The following is a 20,363-nucleotide window of genomic DNA, read 5'->3' on the forward strand; positions in this document are numbered from 1 at the left end:
TAACAACAAAAATAGGATATAAACTTGAAATAACTGATTGTAAAATTTGATACGATAAATATTTTTTGATGCAATGAAATGAAACCGTACTTAACTTACAGGTGTACATTAATTAAAATTTTTTTTTGAACAGGTTGAGCTAATTTTGGAGCAGATGCGTTTATGTCTTGCCAAGAAGGATTATATTCGCACTCAAATAATATCAAAGAAAATAAACACAAAATTCTTTGATGATGATGGTACTCAAGATCTGAAATTAAAATTTTATAGGTAAGACAATTAAAGTATTTAGGTCAAAACCAACATTTATATGTTTTTCAGGGCGTTATAAGAACTACTGTATTTTGCCAAAGAAGAAAAAAAATTTCCATCGGTTGTATTTGAAGAAACTGAATGAGGACCCATTTTTAAACATTATGTTTATTTCACTAACATTATACTTAGAAATGCCTTTGCTGGCAGGACCTAGTGTCTCCTGTGCACTGTGTCTTCTGGTATGGGTTAGAGCAATTTTGTTACTTTCATTGATCTGTCTCTGTCTTATCCTTGGTTTTGACAATATGAAAGTGACTGAGGTATGAGCGATACTAGTAATGCCATTCCTTCTGCAGCCAGTCCCTGGTATGAATGGTGTGAAAATGTTACTCATAGGGTCGGTTGGTGCATGCATTTCAGTGGGCCTGGCAGACTGACATGTAATAGCAACTTCTGGCTCGGTGAGGAAAGCAACGGGGGAACTACCTCGCTCCTCATTTCCCTAGTACACCTCTTCAGTGATGCCTAGGCCATCTATGACAGCTGATGGCAGAGCTGTTGAGGATCCAACCAGCCTTAGGGCTGAAGACTGAACATAGAAATCTCTTGCAATTTGCAGTAAAAGTACAGTAGAAGTCTGTTATAGCGAGAATTCATAACACGAAAAATTTATTTGCGATAATGGATTGTCATAATATCCAATTTTATGTAAAAATTGGGAAAAACTCATACACATTAAATTTGGTATGAAACGGCAATCAGTTTGTTCTGTTTATAGATATTTGTATAAGAACTTGTAGCTTTTATTATTCTTAGGTTAGACTGCAGAAAAATAGTGTTATGAATATAACACTGCCTGTTTTATTGGACTAATTTAATGTAGGATGACCCAGCCAGTATACATATGCACACACACACACACACACACACACATGCACACACTCCACTCACACCCCCTGTTCATGGCAAGCCGGTTTTTATATATCTGGTGATGAAGTTCTAGTCACCCCCCTCCCTCCCCCTAGCCATTGTTTATAGCAAGCTTGTTTTTATATACCTGGTGATGAAGTTCTGAAATCTTTAGGATGTGACCAGATTACGAATGTTCTAGTTTTGCCTTCCAGAAAAGCCATGGAGACGAGATGAAAAGCACAATACAAGCACAGGCAATCACATGCCCTCAGGCCTGCTGGGAACCCTTGGCCTGACTCGCTTCTCCTTTCCAGGAAATTCCAGGGGCTGGCACTCGCATAACTACATAAGATTACAATCCTTCGGGAGCTGATCGTCCTGATCATTTATATTCTTCAGCTGTTTCTTGTTAGGGTGCCAATCAGTCCAGATGCATCGCCTTCATCTTAAATCTTGAGCTCCATTGTATGCAATAGATGACATCATTTATTCTTTTCAGAATGCAGTAATGGTCTTCCCATGCCCTCTGGAGCTAAGCCTCTCTTCCTTATGGAGTTATACAGCCACACTAGGTCATTCTCATCATACCCGGTAGTATCTGCTCATTGGCAGTATTGTGCCTTCATTTTTTCACTTTCTGTCCTCAGTCTTTTCTGGACATCCTCTAGTTTCCTTTCAGATCCAGGCAGTACTGGTCGGTCAGGGCAGGATGGTCCTCAGGTCAGCTGAATGCAAATCCACTGGTAGGCACAGTTCCTTTGCAAGCAGTGTCCTTTCTGCTATGCATCACAGGGCTTCATACCCTGCAGACCAGTATGCCTAGAGGAATAGAGGAAGTTGACGATCCTAGTCCCTCTGTGCTTCCATCCAAGCGTCACAGCTCCAGTTTCCCTCGAACTTCACAGTGGTCTTTTAGCAGGCAACTTTGTGTTTACCTTTCCTCTTCTAGACAATGTCCTCATCACAGCATGTTGACCTGCTGAATATGTTTTATCTCATAGGGACTCTCGAACATTCTTTGTCCGTCTTCCATTTTCTTCATCTTCCATCTTCTCAATTATCTTCTGGCCATCTTCTACATTTTCATCTTCTTCTGGCTTTCTTCCAGCTTCTCCATCTTCTGGCTTTCTTCCATCTTCCTCTGGCCTTCTTCCCACTTCTCCATGTTCAGTTTCATCATCATCGTCTTTTGGACTTCGTCCATCTTTGTCATCTTGACATCACCCTCCATTTTCAATTGGCATTCAGAAATTACTACAAGTGTAAACATAATTATTTACTTGTGTGTGTACTCACTATACACAGATGTTCTGGAAAGTTTCTGATGGCAGTATTTGGTCCGCTGTTTCACACAGATTTCAATGATCACACGTGGGGTATATTCAGACCTCTGATACCACTTTTACTATGTAAAAACAAAAACTAAACCACTGCCAATTTTATTGGACTGATTTAATCTAGGATGACCCAGTCAATACACACACAACCTGTTTGTAGCAAACCTGCTTTTATATACAAGGTTATTGAACTAAGTTGTCCACCTCAAATATTTTTGATCCATTAAAGATATACACTGTTTTCAAATTCTTAAATTGTATTAAGCAGCACATAAAACATTGTCCAATTGATCTCTATCATTAATGTAATTACCGAGAAAACGGTAGCGACTTGATTTTTCAAATGGGACTATACTAATTTCATCCAATAGATCAACTAAGAATTTAGCGACAAGTGATGTGCTTATGTTTTGGAAACCCAATGAGTACTTGTGGAAATATTAAAGGGTTTTGTACTCATATGTGTAGTCGTTAGACAGAAAGTTATGCAGCACTCGCTATGATGTTGGGCGTATTGTTCTTATGAGAACAGGCGAGTTGGCTGTGCGGTTAGGGGCGCGCGGTTGTGAGCTTGCATCCAGGAGATAGTGGGTTCGTGAGCAGCCCTGAAGATGGTTTTCCATGGTTTCCTATTTTCACACCAGGCAAATGCTGGGGCTGTACCTTAATTAAGGCGACAGCTGCTTCCTTCCCAATCCTAGACCTTTCCTATCCCTTACAAGATATTAGAATCATTCCGTGTTAATAATTTGCACTTTACAAAGGAAAATTTAATGTGTCCTATTCAATACATAACTCCATCATTAGATGGAGTAATAAAAATTAGGATGTTTCGACTCATTTGAACCATCGTCAGTGAAAAAAGGGGGTTAAATTTATTTACGTACATAATAGAAGCTTAAAATGTGTTAAAAACATAATGAAGAAACAGATGAAAAACAAAAGGCACATGACTGAAGTAAAAAACAATTCAATATATACACATTTCCATTATTAGATGGAGTAATAATCAACTCGTTTGAGTTTTCATTCTTTTCTTCATAGGTTTTAACACACTTTTAGCTTCAATTATGTTAACTTTTTTTTCACTGAAGATGTCTCAGACAAGTTTATTATTACTCCATCTAATGATGGAATTGTGTATACATTGAATTGTCTTTTATTTCCGTCATGTCTCTTTTGTTTTTCATTTGTTCCTTCATTATGTTTTTAACACATTTTTAGTTTCTATTATGTAAATAACTTTAACCCCCTTTTTTCACTGAAGATTACTCAAACGAGTTGAAAAATGTTTGACTTTTATTACTCCATCTAACGATGGAGTTATGTTATGTATTGAATAGGAGGACATATTGAATTTTCCTTTGTTAAGTGACTTTCCTATCCCTTCGTCGCCATAAGGCCTATCTGTGTCGGTACGACGTAAAGCCAATTGCGTTCTCATGAGTGACTCACTTCTTGTTGATAAACACACTTACCTTGCTCATATCTCTAATAGACCCAGAGAAACAACAGTATGATGTGCTCCATTTTGGAGTTACAAAGCTTTTGTTTCATTGACGTTGAATCGGAAAAAGAAATTGTAATCTTTCAAATGCTTTATTGTCCTTCTTATGAGTACACAGTACATTAAATGAAATCAGCAACTCCAAATTCCAATGAATGATATTATTGTCACCCTCAGCTGAGCCGCAGAACCTCAAAACACTGAGTCCAAAACTGACTCTACCACGGAGTCCCACACTGACTCTTAACACTGACTGTTTGCGGCTAGCCTCCTTTTTATACCTTGGGTGATGTGTACCAGAATATTCACAGTGTGGCTAGAGATGGAACATTCTCACTGCATCTTGGAAAAACTCACCGGTAAACCAGCTGATGAGAACAATACATGAAAAGGCCGACCCTGCCCTCCAGGTCGGTTAGGAGATCCCCGATCATGTGACTCACTAGCCCCTCCCAGGAAGTACTGAAAGGGGCTGCTACAGGGCTGGGAAGTAGCAATATATATATTTTTTGCTAGTTGTTGAACATAGCACTTACACATTGGTAGGTTTTCGGTGATGTAAGGATGGGAAAAGGCTAGGATTGGGTAGGTAGCGGCTGTGGCCTTGATTAAAGCGAGCGCTAGCATTTGCCTGGTGTGAAAATAAGAAATCATTGAAAACCACCTTCAAGGTTGCTTTAAATACCTGGTGATGAAGTTCTAGTATCTTTGGGATGTGGCCAGAATATGAATGTTCTAGTTTTGCCTTCGAGAAAAACCACGAGATATGAGAAGAAAAAAAAAAGCACAATACAGGTGAAGGCCGTCACAGCCCTCAGTTTGGACGGGAACTTCCCAGACTTACTTGCTCGTTCCTTCCAGCAAATTCCAGAGGCTGGCATTTGCATGACTTCATAACAACAGGCCCAATGCACTAATGCACTGAAATTAAGGGAAACTGTCTTTTAAATGATAAAAGTTGTATAGAGTTTCAAGCAACAAATCAAGGCACAGTCCCATCTCAGAAATGTAACATAGGTAAGTACTCACAAACTAACCACCATATTAAACATACTTGATTTCCTCCATGGTATCATTGTCATTTGAATCCAGATTTTTTCACCACTCCGACTTCAATCCTTAAAAGGCTGTCTCTGTCCCTTATTTTCTTTCCTTCAGTTTCTCTCACATGCTTTATGCAAATTTCTAAGTGATGAAGAGTAAGGAGTTCATTTCCTTTTAGAAAGGTCTTTCCCACTTCCACTCATTATTTTGGACCATATAACCTTGTTTTCGGCTCCACAGTTGTCAGTAGCATTCAGGAGCAATATCAGCAGTATGTTCCAAGGATATGCAATATCCTGCAATATAATTTCATCTCTTTTATACAGTGCAGGTACCTTTTGATTTGTTGGAGATTAAAATAACCATAATTTGACCCTCCCTGGTTTGTAATAATGAATAATAATAATAATAATATTGACTGTTCCATAAACTTCAGCATGTCCCCCTTTATCCATATCTTATTTGTAAAATAGTTGATCCTTCTTCATCTGAAAATGTTCCAAATGTTTTAGTACTGCATGAACATTTCAGCTTTCTGAACGGCCTACAGCTGATGGCTGCTCAACGTATATTTAGAAACTTCCAAAATTTAGAAAACATGCCTGGTTATTTTTGCTATTAACAGACTACAGTGTTTTATCTGTAGTAGACAGCTTGTTCGTGAAAAGGATATCTCCATATAAGAAATGAATGCAGCAGCATGTACATCATCACGGGTGAGTAATAATAATATTGGTTTTATGTCATACTATTTTCATGGTTTTGACGATATTGAAGTGCCAAAATTATGTCCCACGTGAGTTCTTGTTTTACATGCTGGTAAATCTTCTGACATGAGGCTGAATGGTATTGTTGAGCTCCGCCAAATACACTGGACTGAACTGGGATCAAACTCACCAGTTTCGGCTCAGAGAGCTAGCGTTTCTACTGTCAGAGCATCTTAGACCGGGCGAGTTCGCCATGCAGTTAGGGGCGCACAGCTGTGAGCTTGCATCCCGGAGATAGTGCGTTCAAATCCTACTGTCAGCACATCAAAGAAAAGTACAATAAGTTCCACCTTTTCAATACATTATATTATGTGACAGTTTTACGTTACAGTTAAACCTTCACATTTTTATACACTCGGGACCGGTTTCGACAGTGTCCCTGTCATCATCAGCCAAGAACAATTAATCGAGGACAATAAACCTTACAATATTTCAGGTATGATATAACAGTGAATATAAAATTATACATTATCTATCTACAAAAAGGTGTGAACATGTCCAGGTAAAAAATCACGATTAAGAAAAATCATGTCCTGTAGGGTGTACATTTATAAAAAATTTTTTAAAATTGAAATAACGTGTTAAAAATCTGCTGTTATATTATAGCTATAGCAGAGTATGTTTATAGGTGTAAATCTATGAAGTTTTGGCACTCAAGACATATAGCTATGTTTGACAAGTTAAAGGTGTTCAAACATTTAGTTAAATGGTGTTCCACTTAAAATATGTGATGCAGTTCAGCTGAGGTTGTAGTAAATATGTTTGTAGGCTTGATTTTGGTGTTTTTAACACTCGAGATATATAGTCATGTGTGACAAGTTAAAAGTTGATAAAACATTTAGTTAATGGTGTTCCACTTAAAATATATGGTAAAGTTCAGCTGAGGCTACTACTTGGACTTGAGGAGCAGATGATTATGTAAAATATCAATATAAGTAGAATTGAACAATTTAAATGGGTCACTGCTTGTTGATGTAGATGATCAGCAAGTCCTATTAAACAATTATACATATCGACAGTGGTTGTATATCATCTTGCTGAGAAGTAACAAAAGTCCTGGCTGAAATGGTGCTTGTAGATCTTATATTGTAGGTTGTGATTACATAAATTGATTAGAAAGGATCCTGATCCAAGTCGGAACCTATAAGAAATAAAATAAAACGCGATATAAAGTTACCGTATTTAAGAAACGAAAGGGAGTTAAATTTCGCGAAGTGTTGATGAACTCACCTCAGGTGCCAAGTTGATGGTAGACGGAACGTAGTGGAACTGACAGGCTGAAGAGGGACAAGGCCTAGAAGGGAGCAGGGAGGGGCGGAGTTACTGAGTTAGGGGAAGGAGGCAACGCGGTAGAGGCGGGACTGTGATCAGGTGGGCGCGTGCGATGGTAGGGGAAATATGTAAGCGTGTTGTGTATTGTTTTGAAGATGGATCGGTTTTTTGGTATTTTAAGAGTGTTCATTATTTTGATAAAAGTGTCAAAAAGTATTGTAGGTTTTTCGGAAAGATCGTTAAGGTTAAAATTTGGGTTATTGTATTGATCGAGTGAGATGTAGAATTGTTCGGTGAAATCGAGTATGGGGCCTTTATTTATTATTTCAATGATGTCTATGTCGTTATTCATACCATAAAATTTATGTTTATAATCATGTATATGTTGGCCTATTGCGGAAAATTTTCTGTATTTTATCGCATTTACGTGTTCAGTATATCTAATTTTGAACGATCTACCGGTCTGTCCAAGGTAGGTGCTGAAACAGTCGTTACAGTGGAATCTGTAGACGCCTGATTTGTCAGAAGGGTTAGAGGTATTGATTGAGTTAGAATTGTACAGGATATCTAGATTTCTGTTATTAGTTTTAAAGGAGATGTTAGTTTTCTGTTTCTTAAATATATTTGTAATTTTGTAAATATTACGGTTGTAGGTAAAGGTTGAAAAAGATTTCGATTTAGTAGCTTCTTTAGTTAAGTTCGATTTTGGGCGATGTCTGAATTTGCTGATTATATTTTCTATAAAATTCTTGTTGTGTCCATTATGAGCTGCGATATTACGTATGGTATTTAATTCTTTGTTAAGGTCTGATTTCGACATTGGGACATTAAATGCTCGATGTACTAAGCTATTATAAGTGGCCCGTTTATGGCTTAGGGGGTGAATAGAGTCTTCTTGTATTGTAGTGGCAGTATGTGTAGGTTTTCTATAGACATTATATTTGAAGGAAGATAGAAGTCTGGTGATGGTGAGATCAAGAAAGTTAATAGTATTATTGGCTTCGGATTCCAGTGTAAATTTTATGTCTGTATCAATAGTGTTAAGGTGCGTTAGGGTGGTAGCTGCATCTGTAGTGCGTTGGTCCATAATAATAAATACATCATCGATGTACCTGGACCAAAGATGTATATTGCTAAATGTTGTGTTATTGTCAATTTTTGTATGTTCTAAAAAATCTAAGTATATTTCTGCTAAAATGCCGGAGGCTGGGGATCCCATGGCTAGGCCGTCTTGCTTGTAAATTATTTTATCGAAGGTGAAGTAGTTGTTATTGATTAAAAGTTTCAAGATAGACATAAAGTCAGTGATCTCAAGTTGACTAAGTTGACTATGGTTATGCAAATTTTGAGGGATAATTTTAAGAAGTTTTTCTGGTTTAATACTACTGTACATATTAGTGATATCAAACGAATGTAAAGAATGGTATGGTTGAAGTGTAAAGTCATTCAGTTGTTTGATAAGTTGTAGTGTATTCTTGATAGATTTTCTAGACTTAAAGGTGTAGTGTCTTTTAAGAAATTGTTGGGTGAATTGTGCTACTTTGTACAATGGGCTCGGTCTGTAGTTTACTATAGGACGTATCGGGACATTAGGTTTATGTATTTTAGGTTGTGCTTTAACGGTGGGAAGTCCTGGGTTCATTTTAATTAATTTGCTTTTTTCACTGTCGGTTAAAAGAAATGATGTGTTTTTAAGCGTCTGTTTTAATTGCCGTTGAATGGTTTGTGTAGGATCTTTGTTAATTATTGTAAAAGTGCTGTCTGTGAAAAACATTTTGGTTTTGGATACATATTCTGTTTGATTCATAATAACAGTGGTGTTGCCTTTATCTGCTTTCGTGACGATAGTATGAGTATCTTTAATTTTATTTTTAAGTTGAATGATTTTATTTCTATCTTCGAGTTGAGATTTGGTCATGCTTTGGGTAGGTGATGTAAAGGTTTTCTTAAGCTGTTTGTTGGCTTCGTGTCTGAGTTCATCTTGTATATCATGAGGCATCTTCTTTATCGCTGTTTCCGTTTCTACTATTAGTGTTTTCACAACATTTAATGGGTTATAATTAGGCCAGTTGTGTTTAGGGCCTATAGCTATAGCTATAGCTGACTTTCACTCTCCTTTCATCAATTTATCTAATACAACATTCGATGATGAAGAGATCACTATTTTGTCAAAAGGCCCTAAACACAACTGGCCTAATTATAACCCATTAAATGTTGTGAAAACACTAATAGTAGAAACGGAAACAGCGATAAAGAAGATGCCTCATGATATACAAGATGAACTCAGACACGAAGCCAACAAACAGCTTAAGAAAACCTTTACATCACCTACCCAAAGCATGACCAAATCTTAACTCGAAGATAGAAATAAAATCATTCAACTTAAAAATAAAATTAAAGATACTCATACTATCGTCACGAAAGCAGATAAAGGCAACACCACTGTTATTATGAATCAAACAGAATATGTATCCAAAACCAAAATGTTTTTCACAGACAGCACTTTTACAATAATTAACAAAGATCCTACACAAACCATTCAACGGCAATTAAAACAGACGCTTAAAAACACATCATTTCTTTTAACCGACAGTGAAAAAAGCAAATTAATTAAAATGAACCCAGGACTTCCCACCGTTAAAGCACAACCTAAAATACATAAACCTAATGTCCCGATACGTCCTATAGTAAACTACAGACCGAGCCCATTGTACAAAGTAGCACAATTCACCCAACAATTTCTTAAAAGACACTACACCTTTAAGTCTAGAAAATCTATCAAGAATACACTACAACTTATCAAACAACTGAATGACTTTACACTTCAACCATACCATTCTTTACATTCGTTTGATATCACTAATATGTACAGTAGTATTAAACCAGAAAAACTTCTTAAAATTATCCCTCAAAATTTGCATAACCATAGTCAACTTAGTCAACTTGAGATCACTGACTTTATGTCTATCTTGAAACTTTTAATCAATAACAACTACTTCACCTTCGATAAAATAATTTACAAGCAAGACGGCCTAGCCATGGGATCCCCAGCCTCCGGCATTTTAGCAGAAATATACTTAGATTTTTTAGAACATACAAAAATTGACAATAACACAACATTTAGCAATATACATCTTTGGTCCAGGTACATCGATGATGTATTTATTATTATGGACCAACGCACTACAGATGCAGCTACCACCCTAACGCACCTTAACACTATTGATACAGACATAAAATTTACACTGGAATCCGAAGCCAATAATACTATTAACTTTCTTGATCTCACCATCACCAGACTTCTATCTTCCTTCAAATATAATGTCTATAGAAAACCTACACATACTGCCACTACAATACAAGAAGACTCTATTCACCCCCTAAGCCATAAACGGGCCACTTGTAATAGCTTAGTACATCGAGCATTTAATGTCCCAATGTCGAAATCAGACCTTAACAAAGAATTAAATACCATACGTAATATCGCAGCTCATAATGGACACAACAAGAATTTTATAGAAAATATAATCAGCAAATTCAGACATCGCCCAAAATCGAACTTAACTAAAGAAGCTACTAAATCGAAATCTTTTTCAACCTTTACCTACAACCGTAATATTTACAAAATTACAAATATATTTAAGAAACAGAAAACTAACATCTCCTTTAAAACTAATAACAGAAATCTAGATATCCTGTACAATTCTAACTCAATCAATACCTCTAACCCTTCTGACAAATCAGGCGTCTACAGATTCCACTGTAACGACTGTTTCAGCACCTATAGTAATTGCCACGTAAGGAAATACCCCAGAAAGTAAATATCGCCGCCCGATGCTCTTCTTTTCTCTTTTTTGTAATGGCTGATCACTGCTGTCAACCTGCCTGGTTACATATTAAAATCATCAGACATAACCATAACAAACTAACCTCAATGTAAACACCGATAATGAATGTTTCCCTACCCTAGTAAATGATAAAAGATAAACTGAAATAAATCAAGATAATTATGAATATCTCCTCAATGAGGAATTAAGGAAATAAACACACTTTCTCACTTAAATTATCTGTCTTTATTTTGATATACAGTAGGTGTACTATAACCATATTCTTGAAAAGAGGGGCGTGTTAAACGATGCAATTTATTTAATAAGTCTTTGCAGTGTGATTTTCGAAAGTTCCAGACATCCAATGACTTCCCTTTCTTTTGCGCGAATATTTCCTTCTCTCTTCAATACCGGTAACCAGTAAGGAGAGAGATTATTGGGCATATTTTCAGCCTGCAGGCTGGTTATATCTTCAAGCTTATCAGGAAACATATAGGAATACTAATGTGCCAAGCTCCGTGAACGGAATTTAGGTCAGCTTTCAAGTTCACTGCGGATTTGAAAATAATAAGTTCTACTACCAAAATTTCGTCCCGCAAGAGTTATTTCATGTACCGGTAGATCTAGACATGAGACTGACGTATTTGAGCACTTTCATCATTTCACACAAACTATGTTATTAAATGCATTATCCGAACATGCCACAATCCTACTTACCTGGTTTTAGCCAAATAGATTTTTAATCCCACAGAAAAAGAAAATATGCTTTAAATATTCTCGCAAATGTATCACTAGTGACTTTAACGGCGATGCGGTGGCAACACGCACTTCACGCTAGAGCAGTGATTGAACGTTGCCAACGTGCCATATTAACGGTAAATGTAAGACGTTGTATCGGCAAGTAGGGTCCCTAAACTGTATGGTTACCGACACTGAAAAAGACCCAACAGCAAGAAAAGTAACTATAAATCAATATCTTAATATTACAGGGGAGAAAGGGTAAGGTTGCACCCTTAGGGTACGTCCTTACACGGAGAGGACTATACCTTGGACAGACCGGTAGATCGTTCAAAATTAGATATACTGAACACGTAAATGCGATAAAATACAGAAAATTTTCCGCAATAGGCCAACATATACATGATTATAAACATAAATTTTATGGTATGAATAACGACATAGACATCATTGAAATAATAAATAAAGGCCCCATACTCGATTTCACCGAACAATTCTACATCTCACTCGATCAATACAATAACCCAAATTTTAACCTTAACGATCTTTCCGAAAAACCTACAATACTTTTTGACACTTTTATCAAAATAATGAACACTCTTAAAATACCAAAAAACCGATCCATCTTCAAAACAATACACAATACGCTTACGTATTTCCCCTACCATCGCACGCGCCCACCTGATCACAGTCCCGCCTCTACCGCGTTGCCTCCTTCCCCTAACTCAGTAACTCCGCCCCTCCCTGCTCCCTTCTAGGCCTTGTCCCTCTTCAGCCTGTCAGTTCCACTACGTTCCGTCTACCATCAACTTGGCACCTGAGGTGAGTTCATCAACACTTCGCGAAATTTAACTCCCTTTCGTTTCTTAAATACGGTAACTTTATATCGCGTTTTATTTTATTTCTTATAGGTTCCGACTTGGATCAGGATCCTTTCTAATCAATTTATGTAATCACAACCTACAATATAAGATCTACAAGCACCATTTCAGCCAGGACTTTTGTTACTTCTCAGCAAGATGATATACAACCACTGTCGATATGTATAATGGTTTAATAGGACTTGCTGATCATCTACATCAACAAGCAGTGACCCATTTAAATTGTTCAATTCTACTTATATTGATATTTTACATAATCATCTGCTCCTCAAGTCCAAGTAGTAGCCTCAGCTGAACTTTACCATATATTTTAAGTGGAACACCATTAACTAAATGTTTTATCAACTTTTAACTTGTCACACATGACTATATATCTCGAGTGTTAAAAACACCAAAATCAAGCCTACAAACATATTTACTACAACCTCAGCTGAACTGCATCACATATTTTAAGTGGAACACCATTTAACTAAATGTTTGAACACCTTTAACTTGTCAAACATAGCTATATGTCTTGAGTGCCAAAACTTCATAGATTTACACCTATAAACATACTCTGCTATAGCTATAATATAACAGCAGATTTTTAACACGTTATTTCAATTTTAAAAAATTTTTTATAAATGTACACCCTACAGGACATGATTTTTCTTAATCGTGATTTTTTACCTGGACATGTTCACACCTTTTTGTAGATAGATAATGTATAATTTTATATTCACTGTTATATCATACCTGAAATATTGTAAGGTTTATTGTCCTCGATTAATTGTTCTTGGCTGATGATGACAGGGACACTGTCGAAACCGGTCCCGAGTGTATAAAAATGTGAAGGTTTAACTGTAACGTAAAACTGTCACATAATATAATGTATTGAAAAGGTGGAACTTATTGTACTTTTCTTTGATGTGAATTCTGCTTCAATACGGAACCCAAATATGAAGTTCTTAACTTTAAACTACTGTCAGCAGCCTTGAAGATGGTTTTTCGTGGTTTCCCATTTTCACACCAGGCAAATGCTGGGTCTGTACATTAATTTAGGCCACGGCCGCGTCCTTCCAACTCCTAGGCCTTTCCTATCTCATCGTCGCCATAAGACCTATCTGTGTCGGTGTGACGTAAAGGCACTAGCAAAAAAAAAAAAAAAAAAACCTTATCCCTGGGATATGAAGGTGAACATCCAGGTCTTCAGACTGTCATGAGAAAATTACTACAAATACAAATACAGACAAGTCTTTTGAACAGATTTTTTCATTACATGAAAGAGAGTAAATAGTAAGAATAATGGACATTATAATAATCATATTTTTATGTATTGGAAAGCAACAAAGAAGTGACCAATTAAGTCGCTGTAAAGAGAGATCAGAACATTGAAATGAATATGTCCTTGTTTCCTATTGCTCTCTCTTTCCACAGTGACCTGTCATTGTGCTTGTCCTATTTATTTCCTTGTTCCTGTCTCCATATATATGACTTGAATAATAATGTTTATGTTACATTTAATAAATCTATTGTGCCAAACTGCCTCTTCTATTATAGGGTATCTGTTAGGCCTACATATGATGCAGCCATGTGTGCATCATAACTATGCATGTACATTGTAAGTCTGGAGGATAATATTCAGATTCATTGGGGAATAAATATGCTTTTTCTTATGCTTATTATGTGAGTACAGATTCATTACTCTCTGTTTACTCAACTTTTAGATTGTAAACCCCACCATTAATTGGTTTGTATATTTTGTGATTGTGTGCACTACATCTTCTATATGGCTCTATTTCAGGTTAATGATAGAATTGGACCAGCATGAAGGCTCATATCTTGCTACATGCAAGCATTACAGAGCTGTTCTTAACACACCGTCAATCCAAGAGGATCCTGCACAGAGACACCAAATTTTGCAGAATGTAGTCCTGTACTTGGTCCTAGCACCATATGACAATGAGCAAGCAGATCTTACGCACAGGGTACTGGAAGACAAGCTACTGGAGGAGATCCCCACTTACAAGTATGTTTTTTTTTAAGATGTGCTAATTCCGTGAGATATATTGTGTGTATATGTTAATTTCTAATTACCGTATTTACGCGAATAATCCCTGCACATTTAAAAAAAAAATTGAGGCACGAAATGGGGGTGCGGGTTTTATTTGCATCAAGGTTGGAAACGCGCTCCTGCACACCCTGTTATTGATGTTGGGTGTACAGTTATACTTTGTGTAACTGCAGATGGAAAAAACTGCCCCCATTTGTCGTATTTAAACAGAAAATAACTCAGACTTTTAATTTAAAACTGCCTTTACATTTAAAAAATAGTATTTTACAGAGTAATTTAAATTCAAAATTTCTCTGTGTCATGATAGAATGCGTCTTCCGGGACGTGCTGAGGTAGCTTTCCACATTTTCACTTCGGTGTGTCGACAGTGTGTTTCATAGTTACTAAGTTCTAGTGAAATCTTAATTCTTTTTTATTCAGCATTTTAAGGAACGCCACAATATCACATAACAGGCAGTGTGTGGAGAAGCAGAATCCGCGAACACTGGCTATGTTGACAGTTGGTGAAATACTGGCTCATAATTATAATCAGTTCATACACATCGAACAATATTGTCAATGCCAATGAAACTGCAATGTTTTTTATGCCTAGCTCAAGCAAATTTTTTTCAAAGAAGTTAGGGTCTCTGTACTGTGTTGCAATGCAGACGGAAGCGAAAGACTTCCTTCCCTCGTCATAGGAAAGCTCGATAAGCCACGTTGGTGTAAGGGAATTGGGTACTTTCCGTGCTAGTACAAGGAGTCTAAAATGCATACAGTACAGTAATCCAATGACCGAAGTACTTGCACAGGGGAGCCAGCATAAACTTCTCCTCATCTTTTAATATTTTTTTTCTTTTTCTTTTGTTGCGTGTGGTTGTGTTTGCCAGTGAGATATCAAGTGCTTTATTGGAATACTGTAAATGCACCTTGTTGGATACACTTTGGAAATACTGTACTTCTTTTCCATGGCATTTAAAAGGTTTAAACTGTGAATCGATGTTAATTGAATGCAGTAACCGGGCTTACAATATTTTGTGACGTGGCAAGGGTTGGCATTTCTGAAGTACGAGTTGGCGATTGATTCAAAATCGTTTAATTCAAAGTCCGATTATTGCATCCTGACGACTTCGAATTAATGAGGTTTTACTGTATCGCAAAACTAACATCCGAGTTCACAGGTGTGTCTGTTTCAAGTGTTTACATTGTACGAAAAGTATTATCCACCGTCGGTCGTGTTAATATCCGAGTAAAAGAGACCACACGTGGAATGTGACGAATTTGTAAGTAATTTGAGACAGGATCTAGTGATGCAAGAGACAATGAATCTTCCGTTCTACGAGGAATGGAGCGTATTGCAAGTTCAGATTAATGAAATACCTAGTCCTACTTGCTAATGTTCATGGCAAATATATTTTATACCTGTGATAATGTATTTTTATCATCTCAAATATATTCAAGCAAAGCAGCTATGTCCATAAATTTACACGTTCATATTTGCGTAAAGACCACATGGACATCGTTACTCTTTTGATGGAAGGAATTTTAGTTAATTTCAACTTTTTTAAATGAGCCTTCCTAAAATTAGGGTGCGGGGATTATTCGGCGGCAGGAATTATTCCCGTAAATACGGTATTTATTAAAATACCTGTAAAAGAGAATCCATTTTTCCCTACAGTAAGTTTCATATTTCATAGAAATTCATGATTTCTGCATGGTGTAGGAACAAGGGATTTCATTGGTTTACTGAGAGTTATAGGGGAAAGGTACATACAGAAGAGCAGAAAATATATATAGAGTAGAAGTCTGTAATAGCGAGAATCCGTAACGGGAAAAAATTTACTCACTATAGCGAATTGTCGTTATATCCTATTTTTTGCAAAAGTCGATGGGAAAACCCCACACACTTTTTAAAATGGATATGAAATTGCAATCAGTTTGTTCAAAACTTGTATTTTTCCAAATTTCCATAATATGGCTTACTCGTTATTTTTCTAATTCTGAGGCAATGTGAATGTGTATGTTCAATTTACAGTAAAACCTCGTTAATTCAAAGTCGTTGGGACTCAAAAATCAGACTTCAAATTACGTGACTTCGAATTAACCGCCAATTCGCAATTCAGAAGTACCAACCCTTACCGCGTTACAAAATATTCTAAGGCCCGTTACTGCATGTCGTTAACCTTGATTCACAGTTTATACCGTTCAAATGCCATGAAAAAAGAACTATTTTCAAAATGTATCCAAGAAGGAGCATTTACAGTATTCAAATAATGCACCTGGATATCTCACTGGCAAACATAACCTCACGCAGCGAAAGAAAAAAAAAAAGCACGAGTCAAAGACGAGGAGAAATCTATGCTGGTTCCCATGTGCAAGTGCTTTATTCATTGGATTACTATACTGTATGCATTTTAGATGCCTTTTATTTACACAGAAAGTACTCGATGCCCTTAAAATCAAACTTTCCTGTGACTCTATCCTTGTGCGCTTTCCCGCCATGGCACTTCTCTTGTACTTCACAAATGTAAACACTTCCGCGTCACAAAGTATTCTAGACACATTAACATGCAATCACCTCGATTCACAGTTTAAATCTTTCAAATGCCATGGAAAAAGACTATTTCCGAAATGTATCTAAAGGGCCCTATACACGCGCAGACTTAGTCAGAGGTAAGTCTGCGTAAACCAGTCTCTTCAGACATGTCTCTGTGTGTATGGCCAATAAGCCTGCCGACAAAAAGTTTGCAGGCAAGTCTCTGACATTCTGGCGGTGCTTGAATTCAGCTGGAGACTTTGCGACGAAAGCGCTATCTCAGAGTTGCGGCAATAAATATAAGCGTGGTAACCTACAAATATGAAAACTGAAATCTCTTTTTGCGCGCCTTCTTCGTGCAAAGCACTACATTATGTCCAAATACCAACTCAAATTCTATACTGACTATCTAATTAATTTTAATCCGTATATATTTTTCAACCATCCGAAGCGCAAAATCGTAAACAGAAAACAGCTGAGCGTGTCGTATTCAACTTCCTCGGTAAATAATCATTTAGTCTACCGTTCCAACTCTATGAGTAAATCAAGTCCATAAAGTTTTTTCTGTCCTGCATATAATACAGTGCTCCACTTTGTTTTTTAATTAATATTTATACACATATCTGTACAGTGTTTTATGAATCTCATAAGAATATTGACTGGGCGAAAATTTACAAGGAGCTCAAACAACATTTCAAGAAGAAGAAGAAGACTTATTTAGTCTGAGCATGTGTGTGCTACTGCATACTTCCGACTTACCTCCCAGAGGCATGTCTGTGCAGAAGTCCAGAAGTCTGCGTGTGTATGGGGCCCTTAACAAGGTGCATTTACAATGTTCAAATAATGCACTTGGATAAATCACTGACAAACATAACCTAACGCAATGAAAGAAAAAAATCACACAATTCAAAGACGAGGATATTTTATGTTGGTTCCCCTGGATTTCTGTGCTGTTTGAATTTTTAGATGCTTTGTACTGGCATGGAAAGTGCCCGATGCCGTTAAAACATTGTGGCTTATCCAACTTTCGTATGACGAGGGGATAAAGTTTCTCGCTTCCATGTGCATTTCAACGCACCCTTGTACGATTCTCCGGCTGGCACTTTCTCCTTTAAAACCGTAAGACCGTTTGGGCTCACATTAAAATAATGCAATGCAGTTTCATCGGTAATGACAGTATTGTTCGGTGCCCACAAATTTATTATATGAGCCACGTTTTTTCGTCAACTGTCGGCATCGCCAGTGTTCGCGGATTCTGTGTTTCCGCACACTGCCTGTTGTGTGATCTTACGGCGTTCCTCAAAAGGTTGAATACAAAAGAATGCTGATATCATTCAACTTAGCTATCATAAAGCGCGCTGTAGATCCACCAAAATGAGTGTAAGTGCGGAAAACTACCCCTCCACATTCCGGAACACGCGTTCTATTATGACGCGGATAAATTTTCGAGTTGAAATTACTCTGTAACATACTAGGGCCTATTGTTTTAAAATGTAAAGGCAGTTTAGAATTAAAAGTCTGAACTTTGGTAGTGGGGCCGACATTGTACTTCGAATTACGAATTATCCGTATTTCGAATTAAGCAATTTAAATAACATGCAAAACTGTATCTCATGTTTCCGGGAACGAGAGCTTCTTCAAATTAGGTGGGATTTTGAATTAACCGATTTTGAATTATCGAGGTTCTACTGTAATTCTGAAAAATTGGTGTAGTATCACTCCAGTGGCTTCTGTGGCAAACATTTTAGTATCCTTATTCAAACAGCATTATTTAATCTAACTTAATCTACATATTTCAAGTGCCGGTAGAGTAATGATAAACTTTTTGCTATAAATTTACAAGGGAATAGCCTTTTCAAAATTTAACCAGACGCAAGAAAATACAGTAAATCCTCGTTAGTGGATTTCCTCCCTAAGACAATTTCCTGCTTAGCGTGTTGTAAATTTGAAGTCCCAATTCATGTCATATTAAATTTATATAAAAATACCTTTTTGTGTCGCAAATATTTACTATTATTGCTTAGTACAATCACAGTTTTCCTAGCTCTGAAAATGTTCTTTGTCATCTGTTGTGAAATGAATGTGATTTCCAACACAGATTAGAGCCCTCACAAGAGGAGGCCGGTCAGAGAAAGTTCCCCAAATATGAGAAATGGCCTTTAATTCCCAAACTGGTAAATTACACTGTTGGGAAGCAAGTTGTTAGCCTCTGGAAAGTTAAATTTTGTTCTCCAGTTTTCACTGATATTGCTGAATAACCCAGAAAGCCTGTTTTTGCTTGTATTTTGCATTTTTCAAAAGTTATAAATGTATTCTGTGGTGAGTGATACAGTGAAGGTTAGCAAATATTTTTTGTGCGATGTACAGATTAGGAACATAATCGTGTGAAGTTGGCTAGCGTGGTGCATACAGTATTTGTTTAGCCCAGTTATGGATACTGAAAAGATTGTGATGACGTTTACTAATGAAGACAAAATTAATGTTACTTGCTTTAGGTCCCACTAACAACTTTTTCGGTTTCCGGGAAAACAAAATTAAAGTCCAAGAAGTGAACAGACATCGGCATTTTTCGAAGGTGGCACGCGTGTTTCAACTCTAGTCGATCGAAGTGTTGTAGCTTTTGAGATTACGGTCATAGTAATTCCTTTGCGTATGACCAAGTTTTACCTCCAGATAATTCATGGTTGAAGAGTGTGACCAGAAAACTATGTTAAATAACCCACTGGTCCGAAAGACAATTGGGGATCAAATATAAACACGATTTTATTTTTTATATAAATTCATTTATTGAAAAACACAAGGCGATTATAATTTATTTTTCTATATAGTTTCCTGCTTTGGAAATGCATTTGTCCCAGCGTATGGGCAGCTTTTTGATCCTCTCATCGTAAAAAGAACTGGGTCTTATCACCTGCCAGTTGTGCACAAAGTCTTCCTCACTCTCGTCATCTTCAAATTGTTGCCCCCCCCCCCCCCCCCCCCTAGAGCTTGTTTAAGCGGTCAACAAATGGAAATCACAGCGCGATAAGTCCAGGCTGTAAGGAGGATGATCAAGTGTAGTCCAGTGCATTTCCTGTAGCTTGGGAACGGTTAGAGCTGCAGTATGGGGCCGCACATTATCGTGGAGGAGGATGACCTGTCGAATCAGTTGGTCTAGTCTTTTGCGGCGATATGCAACCTTCGTCTTGTTCAGCAGCTCGCAGTAGTAAGCAGCATTGATTGTGCATTGCTCATGCAAAAAAAATCAATCAGCAA

At 37.1% G+C, this 20,363-nt stretch overlaps 1 protein-coding gene across 1 annotated transcript in view; it reads left to right on the plus strand.

Moving 5' to 3' along the window:
- Rpn5 (regulatory particle non-ATPase 5) overlaps positions 1 to 20,363 on the plus strand; it is a 100,845-nt gene that overhangs the window by 33,651 nt on the left and 46,831 nt on the right. The window contains exons 5-6 of the mRNA XM_067158803.2: positions 134 to 270; positions 14,324 to 14,548. Coding sequence (XP_067014904.2) covers positions 134 to 270; positions 14,324 to 14,548 — 362 coding nt within the window. The remainder of the gene's footprint in view (positions 1 to 133; positions 271 to 14,323; positions 14,549 to 20,363) is intronic.

This window comes from Anabrus simplex, chromosome 1, assembly GCF_040414725.1.
Source record: "Anabrus simplex isolate iqAnaSimp1 chromosome 1, ASM4041472v1, whole genome shotgun sequence".
NCBI classification, from domain to species: domain Eukaryota; kingdom Metazoa; phylum Arthropoda; class Insecta; order Orthoptera; family Tettigoniidae; genus Anabrus; species Anabrus simplex.